This window comes from Cercospora kikuchii (assembly GCF_019650295.1).
Source record: "Cercospora kikuchii DNA, contig_00002, whole genome shotgun sequence".
Classification (NCBI taxonomy): Eukaryota; Fungi; Ascomycota; class Dothideomycetes; order Mycosphaerellales; family Mycosphaerellaceae; genus Cercospora; species Cercospora kikuchii.
In genome coordinates, this window is record NW_025408583.1 from 1,209,876 (window position 1) to 1,222,133 (window position 12,258).

The 12,258-nt window shown below is 55.4% G+C and overlaps 4 protein-coding genes across 4 annotated transcripts; 2 read left to right on the plus strand and 2 right to left on the minus strand.

Annotated features, from left to right (window-relative positions):
* Positions 1-1,213: 1,213 nt before the first annotated feature.
* Positions 1,214-1,813, plus strand: CKM354_000269800 (uncharacterized protein; the record flags this gene model as incomplete). The annotated part of the gene is made up of 2 exons (XM_044797863.1): positions 1,214-1,587; positions 1,648-1,813. 2 exons carry the CDS (start codon positions 1,214-1,216, stop codon positions 1,811-1,813), a joined length of 540 nt encoding a protein of 179 aa, XP_044653798.1.
* A 992-nt stretch (positions 1,814-2,805) lies between these two features.
* On the minus strand, positions 2,806-4,457 carry CKM354_000269900 (uncharacterized protein; the record flags this gene model as incomplete). The annotated part of the gene is made up of 2 exons (XM_044797864.1): positions 2,806-3,863; positions 3,911-4,457. 2 exons carry the CDS (start codon positions 4,455-4,457, stop codon positions 2,806-2,808), a joined length of 1,605 nt encoding a protein of 534 aa, XP_044653799.1.
* Positions 4,458-6,205: 1,748 nt separating this feature from the next.
* On the minus strand, positions 6,206-8,749 carry CKM354_000270000 (uncharacterized protein; the record flags this gene model as incomplete). Its single annotated transcript, XM_044797865.1, has 1 exon — positions 6,206-8,749. The coding sequence occupies one exon, from the start codon at positions 8,747-8,749 to the stop codon at positions 6,206-6,208; it is 2,544 nt and encodes an 847-aa protein (XP_044653800.1).
* Positions 8,750-10,126: 1,377 nt separating this feature from the next.
* On the plus strand, positions 10,127-11,647 carry CKM354_000270100 (uncharacterized protein; the record flags this gene model as incomplete). The annotated part of the gene is made up of 4 exons (XM_044797866.1): positions 10,127-10,300; positions 10,364-10,580; positions 10,628-11,221; positions 11,286-11,647. The coding sequence occupies 4 exons, from the start codon at positions 10,127-10,129 to the stop codon at positions 11,645-11,647; spliced, it is 1,347 nt and encodes a 448-aa protein (XP_044653801.1).
* Between the last annotated feature and the right edge of the window lie 611 nt (positions 11,648-12,258).

The window sequence follows — 12,258 nt, forward strand, 5'->3', positions numbered from 1 at the left end:
TTTGTCGCCAGGAGGAGGCGACTATCCTCAAATTGGGTACACTAATGAGTGTCTGATCGAGCCATCGCGCGAATTTGACCGTGCTGGCATCTGGCCTAACAGCACACTGCGAAACTGCAGTCAATCAATAGAGACAGTTCTTCACAAGCTCCATAGAAATTGATGAATGCACTGAACACAACTCAATGCGAACTCTGAGAACTTCTCAGTCCGCGCCATCGATGCCGTGGGTATCTCGAAATGCGCAGATCTTGATGAACCACCTGCGCCCTTTTCCCAAATCTCGTGCTCAGCGCCAAAAGAAGCAACATCCCAGATACCATTCAATTCTCCCGCCACTCCTTCGTGCACTCTACACATCTGTAAAACCTGGTCATAGGCTCATCCGCACTTCGAATCTGCACCTGTCTGAAATATGCATTACGGCTCTCGCAGCCTTCTGCAGGACATTTCGCTACACGAAAGAAGACAAATTAGCAAAAATTCATTTTTCGACAGAACCACATCTGCGAAGACTGGGGACATGTCATTACCTTCTGTCTGATCGACGTTCTTCCAACTATCCGCGCCACCCAAGATGTCGCCTACGTCCTTGAGTTTCATGGTTTTTCGCTCGAAGTACCGACGATCGAGGACCATTTGGTAGGGACAGGTGCGGCATTCGAAGCGATTTTTGCCGATGTTCATGCTGTCTTCGGGGGCGGTGTGGGAGGAGGGGATTTGAGTAATTACGAGCATGTTGCTGCAGGAGGGGCAGAAGAGGAGCATTTTGGGATTCTTTCGTTGTGATTTTGTTGGGGTCGTTCTTGTGTGGCGCCAGCTCGGAAAGGTGAATTTTGCGAGATCTTGTTGTGCTTGTCTTGTCTGCTTGGCTTGGAGTGCTTCCGATGTCCTTCTTGCGTGGTTTCAAAGAGGTCCGTAGCGAGTTTTGCGAATTTGTTCTCGTTCACATGAAAGCGCGTGGGTGACAAGTGAATAGAAAAGCTTGTGGCGCATCGGAGATCGGATGTTGGGTTGGCTGGCTGGTGGGCTGCCTTGCTGTCTCACATCACTTTAGGGACTGGAGGGGAGCAACTCCTGACACTTCAACTCCCACTTCACGTCGAAACGCAATTACCCACAAACACGCACGAGTTCACCCTACCGTCCTCGCCGCCCAGTCACAACGACTTCAAGCTCCGAGCAAAGCCCATCGCTTCAAAACCCCACCAACATGGCAGACGACGAAGGTGCCTCCCCAAAAGAACTTCTCCTCGAAGCATGCCGCCGTAACAACACGACCCTCCTCTCCGAAGTCTTCTCAGGCAGCTCTCTCAATTCCAACGCGGACGCTATCGCAAAATTCCTTAACACGACCACAGATGCTCTAGGCGCCAGCGCATTGCACGTCGCAGCAACATACGGTTCATACGAAGTGTTGGACATGATCCTAGATCAAGAGGGCGTAGAAATCGATGGACAAGATCGACGAGAAGGTGATACACCACTACATAGTGCTGTACGATTCAGCAATGGGTGTAGTCAAGAGGAGTGGGAACATGGTAGGGCTGTGGTGGATATATTAGTTGATGCGGGGTGTGATCCAAGGTAAGTAAACATCATCACTCGATCTCCTGGAATGGGGGAGAAATATTGACATTGTGGCAGAATACGAAACAAGGCAAAACTGAAGCCTATAGATCTGGTTGATCCACGGAATACGGAACTGCGAACTGCGTTGCAGAAAGCTGAGCTTACGACGGTAGCATCGAGTGATCTCGTCGATGAGGATGCGGACGATGGGCATGACGGGCCAGGAAGCGACAGTGATTAGAGCATTCACGCGATTTCGTGCCGTGAAACGACATGAGAGAAGACAAAAGTGTCCTGCATTGCGGAGGCAATAAAGCCTGGAGCCTAGAGCTGGTCTCGCATGATGCGCTCCGAATGAAAGGCGAAAGAACGCTGCTTTCGCGAACACATCACAGCACGTGGCTAGCAGTGTAAGCTTCCACATGCTCAAGAAATCGGGTGAAGGCGCCGTCATCGGCAGCTTTGCAGCGTTCGGTATGCACCTGAGAAGTCAAGGTGGCTGATCTCTTCCTCTGTCATGCTGATATACTTCTCGTCCTATAAAGATGTTACGAACGAGAGATATAGATTGTAGAAATCATGCCGCGCTTATTTGACATTGGATCGACCAGCATTGGATGCGCTTGTGGGCAACACATGCTCCTCTTCAATGTCACATGTAAATCTCAAATTTCGTGAGCAACACATGCCAAAGAGAATATTAGCAACAGACCACAGCTTGCGACAAGAAAAGGATGAGACTTCAGAGCGATTTCAAATCTGTGCACTGTTGTTCCAGAAGCTACAAGTCCGTAGACAAGGCTTCAGCACCACTATACATAAACATTAGCTAGGCTGACGGGCTCACTCTCCTTCTACATCTTCATGAGAGCGTCCCGAAGCCATGTTTACCTCCTCTTCTTCGTCTTCCTTTCTTTACATAACATCATCATCTACCCCAAATGTGTCCAACACATGGTATGCGCATCGAGCAAAAGCGTCGAAAATGCCACCGCTGACCATGATTCGTGATGCGGCGACTAAAGATGAAAGGCAGTAGTGCGAACTACCTCGACGCGCCTCGCTTGCTGGAAGCATGCTTTTTTTGAGTCCCCCAATGTACAGACAGCCTCTGATTTCCTTTTGCTCATGGTCTCGTCATCAGCTTATAGGACTGTAGCAACTACTCGTCCCAGAGTTTCTTGGGGTTCCACCCGTTCCTGGTTCTCCATAGATCGAGTAGAACCGCTCTAGTCACATATCCTCGGTGAATCGACTGCTCCGATTGGGCTCGATAATCGAAGATGGGGTCTCGCTGCGTCGGAGAACGCTAGCCGACGCACCTGGCGGAGAAACGGATAATGTGCTCGCTTGGCCAGGCCGTGAAAAGTTTTGTGCACTGCCGTAGTGGACTTGTGGCTGTCGTTCAGGGCCCGGCGACATCATCATGGTACCTGGGTCGCTGGTCCGTAAATGTCCTCGTTCCATGCTTTCAGGTGAAGCATTACTAGGTGATAGCTCTCCACTTCCGTCGGAAAGACCTCCGCTGTGTCTGTAAAATGATGATCCGGTGAGATGTCCTCCGCCTTCCGCTCCTGATGAAATGGGATCTGGTGGCATGTTTGGCGGATGTGCGCTGGTCATGCCTTCGCTCCACTGCGAGGGTAATTTGCGGCCTGAGATACGTGTAAAGCCGCGCTCGTGTTGCTCGGAGTCCGGATCCTGGTTTTGATGGCGAAATAGACTCGGCACGGCAGCAGCAAATGGAATGATACCAGCTCGTTCAGCCATGCCAGGTCCGCTCCGGCTCTGTTCATCGTGTCCGCCGGTAGAACCATGCGATAAAGCTTGATGACCCGTCTGAACTTTCCTTCGATACCATCGAAAGAACAGCATAGCTGTGAGGACAATCACCGCCAGGCCAGCGGCGCCGCCGACCACACCTCCTGCTATCGTGCCAGCGGGCGGCGTGCTGCTGCCACCTCCACCATTATCGTTTGTGCTTGTGGATGTCGGGGCTGTCGTCGCGGGCGTCCCGTAAGTTTGTGCGCCTCCGGCACCTGAAACGTTTCCGGTTGCCGTAGCTATGGTTGAGTCTTGGGTGGTCTGGAGCCGTGACTGGTAGTCGGAGTATCCTGGTACGGTGAAAACCTCGCCTGCCAGGGTTGTCGTGAATGGCGCTCTCGACCGTGTGATAGTCGACACCTCGCCGCCATCGAGTGTTGCATAGAACAAGGTACTGGTTGAGGATCTGGTGACGGTAATAGTCGTTTTAGAAGTCGCCGTGGCATTGTTGCCAATTACCATTAAAGCTGTGGCAAGTTAGCGGGGATCTCAATCAAATCTGTTGTATCAATACCTGAGGTAGTAAGGACAGAGCTCGCGCTGGTGGAAGAATTCAGGCCTACTGGTGCGGACGTTGATAAGTTGCTGCTCGGACTTGCGTAAGGGCTTGGTAACGAACTGCTCGACGGGACATTGGTAAATGTCGTAGCTCCCGGTACGCTTGGTAATGTGGGCAGAGTGGGAAGTGATGGCAGCGCTGGAGGGGTGTAGGTCAAGGTGGTATATGGGTCCGTAAAGATCTGTATGCTGAGAGAAAGGACAGTCGTTGGAAGGCCATTGGGCACGGTATTGGTGTCCTGACGAGGTAGTACAGGTGCGAGGTCTCCCTCGTCCACTGCAGCCCTCTTCATGTCATGATGGATGACATCTTCGGTAGGTATTGGACTGTCCTGAGCTCCAGGGAGATCCGGCGAAGTACATGGCTGCTGCACGGCCTCGGAAGAATAATGTGATGGTGGTAATGTTGCATCTGGAGCAGTGCTGTTGTTCCTGTGCATGGTCTCTGAGCTGGAACTAGACAGCTTCCGTCGCTTCGCCGGAGGAGCCATGGCCTCCGCCATTCGAGGCCTCCGTGGACCAGCACCTGTGCTGTCTCCGCACGATGCTACCACCGCCTACAGCGCGGAGGCTCAGAACGTGGTTGCATTCGAGTCAGGCGGGATCGATGGCGGGTTTCCAGAATCCGAGTGATGTGTTCCGCGGCACAAGACCTGCTATGCTGCCGGCACGCGCGCTGGAGGGGAGGTCGCCCGCGCAGCAGACGACGGATGGGCTGGCGAGGGAGCGGACGACTTCGCAGAAGATCTGAACGAGCGGGCAGGTGGTGGTAACGAGCGGACGCCGGACCAAGGCCGGCTAGGAGTGGTGGTGGACGTCGAGAGGCGTGTGGGCTGGCAGCGTGCAGGTCGACTGCACGGCGGCGCAGCGATGCGAACGACAGCGTGCGAGGCGTGCTGCAATGGTCGCAGTGAGATTGCAGCAACGCTGGCGGCCAACGGCTTGGGGGCCTGCGGCTGGTGTTGAGAGCGTTCACGCCGTCTGCTGGAGAGCAAGCGAGTGCGGGCGGGCCGTGTGGGAAGGTGGGAGCTGTCTGAAGCCACTGGCCGCTTCGGGCAACAAGCAATGCTGCTGCTGCTCGCGGCAATGGGGTCGAGGGCGGAGCGCGTCGCCCACAGCGCGGCGTCGGCGGTGCTGCGAGGGAGGGGGGCAGCGGGCGCTCGACGGCGGCGGCGACAACGACGACGGCGATGCTGGCAGTGGGCGGAAGAAACAGGCAGCATGGCAGGGCCTCGCGCTGGCAGCCAGAGGCAGAGCAGAGCAGAGCAGCACGGTGCCTGACACAGAGCATGTCCGTCTCCACCATGTGCGCGCTAGCTTCCTAACTGCCAACTCAATTTGCTGCCGTTCTACCGTTTTCATGCTCGTCGTCTGTCCGTGCGACACTCGCGAAATGACCAACCGTCATCCCGGCCATCACCTCCATCGCGCAGCGCGACTGTCTCCTCGGTGTCCTCTCCGCCGCTCCACCTCGTCGCCCACTGCTGGCTGTCGTGCACCAAACGCACCCCAAGTCACTCCCGGACGCCATCGCACCACCAGCTCGCACGATGGCGCCTCGTGCCGGCATCGCTTCTCATGGCCGTCGACGGGCCAGAATCGTCGATTTTCTGCTTCGGGACATGATTTCTCCCATTCGGGTTTAACCTTTGTACCACGGCAGCCTTGGCTTCGCATCTTGAACTTTACGAGTCTCGACATCCGGCAGAGCTTGTCTCCAATTCTGTTCAGATCGTGCTTCATCAAGCTCATTGTAGCTTGTCGTTGTTGCGAACGATGAGCGCCAGGGCAAGAGTGTCAAGATGTGTTGCATGCTGCGACTCCCATGTGTCGAGAAGTGCACTCACGATGTGCGCCGTTCCTGCATCGACATGCCTGCAATGCCATGAGACAGTGGGGCTGGACCTAGACCTGCTCGCTTGGCCGGTCACGTTCGCTCGTCTCCATATTGCACATTGAGCTCGCTTCGTTTCCGACTGCAAGATTATGCAGACCTGCAACGAACGAGAGAGACAGTTAGCGATGGAGAATGGCCCAATAGGGAGCCCGGGACAATGCTCTCCATCGATTCGACAGTCTATACGGGACAAGGATTGAGAGACAAGATGAAGCGGCGGTAGCATCAAGGTCGCCATGAGCTATCGTTTCATCCAAGAGCGCGAGACTCAAGCGACCTCTGGCTTTGAAGAACTTGTACGCAGGCCAAATGCATGTATGCGAGGTATCCAACAGCTATAGATGCTCTGTCACCTTAAATCCAACCTTCTCGCTCCCGCGCCCGCTCTCCGTTCCGTCGTTGGCCCCACCAGTTCATACTCCTCTCCCTGAGCCCACCGCTTCCTTTCCTTCGCACCGCTTTGAACTCGAATCGACTTTGATCAAGTTTCTCGCGCATACTCATGGCCGTGGCGGAGCGTTCGCTTCGTGCATCCATGCTGACGTCTCGTGTGGCAGAATCAAGCCCAAGGACATAGGGAGGAATGTGCGAGCCCTTTGACGAGAATGGGCCATGCGGCTTGATATTTTGATCACCAGGCCACCGAGTCCCGTGTAAGGCTTCAGAACTCTGCACGTGCCGGAGGTATCCTCTCCAAGCTTCTAATCCATCTTTCAGGCTGCCGGCAGTCTGACTTGGAGGAGTCGAATATGATAGGATATCGGAGGCGTCAGCCATTTCGGTACTTCTCGTGCCAAATGCCATCCTCGCGAGGCTCGTGTTGCTGGCGACCTTGATCAACGCTGCTCCTTTCTTCAACTTCGGGCCATATTTTCGTGGAGACGAATCGATCACTTCACGGATCTGCTCCATATCGACCTCATGCTCGCGTCGACGGTCGAGCGACTGCAGCCTCGGTGCAGCAAAGGCACGACCTTGCGCGTAAGATGTTTTCTGAAGCGGTTTTGTAGTGGTCGTGGGAGATGAGCAGGATCTGTGGCGACCATGGCTAGCATCCTGTCTGCGCGAACGTGATCGGCTCAACTGACGGCACGCACGCTTCTCCTCGATTGCAGCCGCAACTTGCGCCACTGAGTTTGGCACCACATCCAGGGAATTCATATGTATGAGGATGATCGGCAGTTGTATAGAGACCAGTTTTGAACCGGTCATTGACACCGTGACATTCAAAAAGTATCGCACTTCGAACCATTTGCCGCATCGAACCGTCGCGTGTCCCCGCGGGACTTCGAGCTCACAGGTCCTCGTCTCACACGAATGTGATTCAACACCGTGCCACCCAGCGGTTCCAGATTTGAGTTGCGTTTTGGTCAAGATCGCTTGTTCGTTGGATTCGAATATGCGCGCTTGCCCAGCAGACTTCTCCAAAGTCGTTGCAGCGGCATGCTTGTAAAACAGTATATCGCGCTCTAGCGTGAGCTCTAGCTTTCTCACAGGCCTGCAACACTTGTTCACAATGTGAAGGTCAACAAAGATGCTGCTGCCACTGACCCAAACTTGTCGGTGGAGTCCAGCAGTGACCTTCAATGTCTCGGATGCAGCCGAACGAGAAAGTGACAGCTCGTCTGACGCTGTGAGCGGGCTCGGAAGCGAGGTCAACGCCTTCTCTGGGTCGTATGTAGGCAGTACATGCACATCGTGCGACGTTCTTACCCGATAGTGTTTCCCAGTCTCCCGGATCATTGCTGTGGCTGCGAGCATGAAACGGATATTCGCATGCTTCGATTGAAAAGGTGGGGGCCCCGTATCAAGTGGCAGGCTGATCATGAACGGCAGAGCTGATGTTGAGGGGAGTAACGACCAGAACTTTTCTTCCGCGCAAGGTGCAGCAGAATCCACCATTTTGGCAGGCGGAGGATGTCTCTTGTCTATCAGCTCAGTGCCAAGGGCAAGAAAGGTGGCCTTCCGATTGTTGCTGATTTGTTCGACGCCGAGTAGGTCCACAGCCAGTCCGCCAATGGCCAGAGGCCGCCGTCCTCTGAATTGTTCATTGTCGTCCACAGTGATTTTGACGAAGCCTTCTACGCTGCCTCCACCAACGAAGATAGGCGCCGAGACTTGGAGCTCAAGCCTGACGCGCGGGTGCTTGTGCTGTGGGAACTCGAGGATTTCCAACGGCGGTGGTGCTCGAATCTGAGTGCGGGAAGGTATTCGGCGAGCTGCATCCGAAGTCATTGGATCTAATCTGAGCCCTTCCTGCTTTACGGGCGACTGGCTGGGTCCATGATTTGGTACGAGGAATTGTTGCTGTCGATCCGAACCCGGCGCCGACTGTGTGCGCGCAGATGGTCTCCTCGAATGCCCGGTGGTTCCTTGACGTTGAAAGGAAGAGGACCGCTGCGGTATGCTTGACGGAGGGATGCTAAAGAAGCTTGCTGCCTCGGGAGTGCTACTGTAAGATGATGAACCTCCCACTGGGGGTGGAATTCCTGGGTTTGGTGGAGATGCTTTTGCTGCGTTCGCAGAGATCGCGGTAGCAGCTTTCAGCGATAGAGACCTTTTGATGGACAAGCTGCGCTTGGCAGAGCCTGCCTCGGGCGCTTTGCGCCTGGGCTGCGGTGGATGACGAAGCATAGCATGATCAAGGATGCTCGGCTCGCTCAACTCGCGTATGTCTGACAGTGGCCGTGGGATGAGGGAGGACCATGGTGCAGGATCGGGGGTCTGGTGTCTCGAAGGCGCGGGTGGAGGCACGATCTCCTTTGGCGGAGCCGGAGCTGGCGGTGCAGGCGGCGGGGGTAGTGCTGGATCGGCCCCTCTGAGATGGGGAGGCGGCGGTGGCAGTTCATAGATGGGCTTCGGCTTGGAGATCTCGTACCGGCGTGGTCGTTTCTCCATCGCAGTCACAGCGTCTGTCCTTCATGGCTCGATTCTGTGTTGCCGTTCGTTGCGACATGGCTCTCCGATGCGAGCAGTGCAGGAGCGTGGCTCAGCTGGCAACAGCGGGTACGCTTGAACAGTCGACTTTGCACGGAAATGGCATGTGTGTGTGACGCCCTGCCCGCCCGTATCGTACCTGCCATCTCCTCGTCATTCCTGATCAGTGTGCATGCAACTGCATCAAATTTGGGGCGCGCTTGCAATCTGTTGGACTGGCAGTCAAATTGAATATCTCTGATTGACGAAGACTTTGTGCACACATCACCTACCGCTACTGGCCCATGTCATATCTGACGGGGACGAACGAGTCCCATGGGTCGGCATGCTTCTGCTAGCAGCGTCAGGTTTCTCACGATACTTGCCTGCTCCGCTCCACGAGCGTGACCGGATGCTGGACCCCAGGATCACCGCTGTTGTTGGCTGCGAGCTGATTGGGGCGTGCTCAGCTGATGAGGCGACGACAGCAGTATGCCAGTATGGAGTGCACGAGGCGTCCGCTAGACTGCCCTATATCGGACGCTTGTGAGGCTGTCGCAGTCCCCGGGTGAGGTGAGCAGGCATCGCCCACGGACACGTCAGTCGCACGCGGTCAGCTGGCGTCACTCGCAGCGCACTGCTGACGCTGGACGTCTTCTCGAAGCCGTCGAAGGTCGTCGCAGCCGTGGGCGGGCATGCATGGCGGTGTTGGAGGCCGAGGAGAAGCACGAGTGCGGAGGAGGCGCTTGGCCGAGTCGAGCAGTCGCAGCCTAGCGATCCAGATCCATCCAATCCGATGCCACAGGCGCCGCTGCCACGTCCACGACCACGAGCAAATGATGATCACGCTGCGCATGTTGCGGCAAGCGTACAAGACCGCTCGCCGGCCTCTGCTCCCGTGCAGACGCTGCACTGCACGGCGGCTCTCTTCCCCACCATCACCGTCACCGTCACTGCAGCGCCGCCGCCCGTGGGCGAGGGTGGGCCAAGCTCACAAAGTGCCGGCGACGAACGGCTTCCTGCAGCAGCGCGCGAGTTGCAGCTCCCAGAAGGAAAATTCTGCTGCTGTGCTGCGGGCTGCTTCTTTCCCAGCGCCCATCTCAGCGCCGATTTTCGCTGCCCATGTGACCGGCCCTCTCCTCTCAGCGATCAATTTCTCTTAGCCAACTCCTTACCTCACCACTCTTCTCTCTCACTCGCGCACTGCAAGGTTATCGCTCTCTGTACTAAAGTTATTACCAATTCGTGCTCTCCGCCATTCACACCACTGGCCCGTTCACCTGGGTGCAAAGGCTTAGCGTAGCCTTTGCTGGCCTCTCACTGGCTTCGCCGATTGCCTGAATCGGGTACCTGCAGCAGATGGGCGATAACAGCCTCGACGACGACCACGATATGGCTGCCGCCTCCAAGGTCGAAAGCGCGCCTGGCGAGGCCACGCCCAGCTCCATCGAATCGACCCCCGAGGCAGAGGCTGGCCCCGAACCACCCCAGGAACCCGCTCAACCCCAGAAGCGCAAAGGTGGTCGCAAGCCCGTGAGTCCTACTCTCAGCATGACTCGTGCTGTTATCGCTCACATTGCCGCTGACCGACTTTAGATATATGCCACGTCGGAAGAGCGGAAGCAGCGCAACCGACAAGCTCAAGCTGCATTTCGCGAACGCCGCACCGAGTACATCAAGCAGCTCGAAGCAACTATCAAAGCCAATGAGGAGAACCTGGGTGGGCTGCAGCAGCAGCATCGTCAAGCCGCCGATGAGTGCCTAATGCTAAGATACAAGAATTCCCTGCTGGAGAGGATTCTCCTGGAGAAAGGTACGCTACTGTCCAACGTGCCCCGCAATTCCTTCTGACATTGGTAGGCATCGACGTCCAGGCCGAACTTCAGATGAAGACTGGAAGTCCAGTGCTTGGTCCCGGGTTCATGCATGGTGCTACGACCTTACCTCAACAGCCTCCGTTGCAGCGCACGACGCTACAGCGAGCGCAGGCCCGCCGCTCTGGGCAGAACTTCTTGCCAAAGCTTGCGCCTGGCCAAGCCAGTGCGGATATGGGCTTCTCGACAGCCTCACCTATGGCTCATCCGACGCCTTCATCACACGCTTCCTCGCCAAGTCAGCTATCTACGAGATCACCAGCTCTTCAACAAGGTGCCATGACTTCGCCTGCCTCTGCGGGTCTTGCTCAGCCGCAGGGCCAAACGTTTCAGAACTTTGCTCGCTCATCGCAGCAACCTAATCATGCATTCTATCAAGCCCAGCAGCAGCCTGCTGCCGCACAACATCGACGGCATAGGCCAACCCCATCGTCAACATATCCAAGTAGCGCAAGTGGAATTTCAAATGTCTCAAATGGCAGTCAGGCACTGCCCCTTCCTGGCAGCTCTGGGGGAAGTGCGCCACCTTCCGCGAGTGCCTTTTATCCCAGTCCATTTCAGAAGCACTTCGAGCAGCTCGGTGAGTCCACCCAAACAACCCAGACATGGTCTCCACTTGTCCAAGGCTAACTCTACGAGCACAGATCAGGAATATGACTCTCACGCAGCGCGCTCCGGCTTTGAGGAACCCGAAGATGACTCGCATACAAGTGCCATTCGGTCACCAGAGGATCTCTCAGGACAGTACTCAAACCAGTTCGATCAACAAGCGGCACAGCAGCATGGCGAATACTATCAATCAGCGCACGCAATACCTGGACACGCACACATTGCCAATCAGTCACAATACGAGCAGCCCCAAATGGTTCCTCCCACGAGCCACCCAGGGACCGGCGACTACGTCGATCCAAACGATCCGATGCTGGACGCGGATCCTTTCGGCTTGAGCGCATCTATGCATTATCCACAGTCATATGCCGGTCCACAATATCACGATCAGCGGTAATTATGAACGACTTCTACTTGTCCGGCGTTTAGAAAAAGGTAATCAAAAAGATAAAGGCACTCATGAGCAATTGGAGAGCTCCGCAGTAGCTCTGCGGGCTACGAATGATACGGAAGGAAATGACCAAAAGTACAGTTGCAGCATTATTTGGAGGGGAATCGCATAGCGCAGGTGTTTTGATTTCTATCACCATTCTTGGCGCAGTTGAAAGAATCGAAGTTTTACAGCTTTGAAAGTTGGATGTAGTAGGCTATCGTTGGAGATTCAACTTCTAGGAGACCAGGAGGGTCAATTGCACATATTCATGACGCTTTGGAATCACAGAGGTGCGGGGTGAAAAGACATCGCTGTCCAAGAATTGACGTTTGAAGGACGGAAGCTGCTGTAGTCTGGATTGGTAGAAGCGGAAAATCGTCTATAATCCAGAAGTGTGCAGCAGCACCTTTTCTGCGTGAAACTTGTGTTTCTGTAACAACTGATGTCGTCTCTTGCCCGCGAGCTCCGATATCGCCGCAGCTCATCAACATGTCTCACCACCGTCAGTCCACGTTAGTGGGGCTGAGCGTTCAATTGCTCTTGCCTGCTGCGGAATCGTAAGGGCATATTCTCGC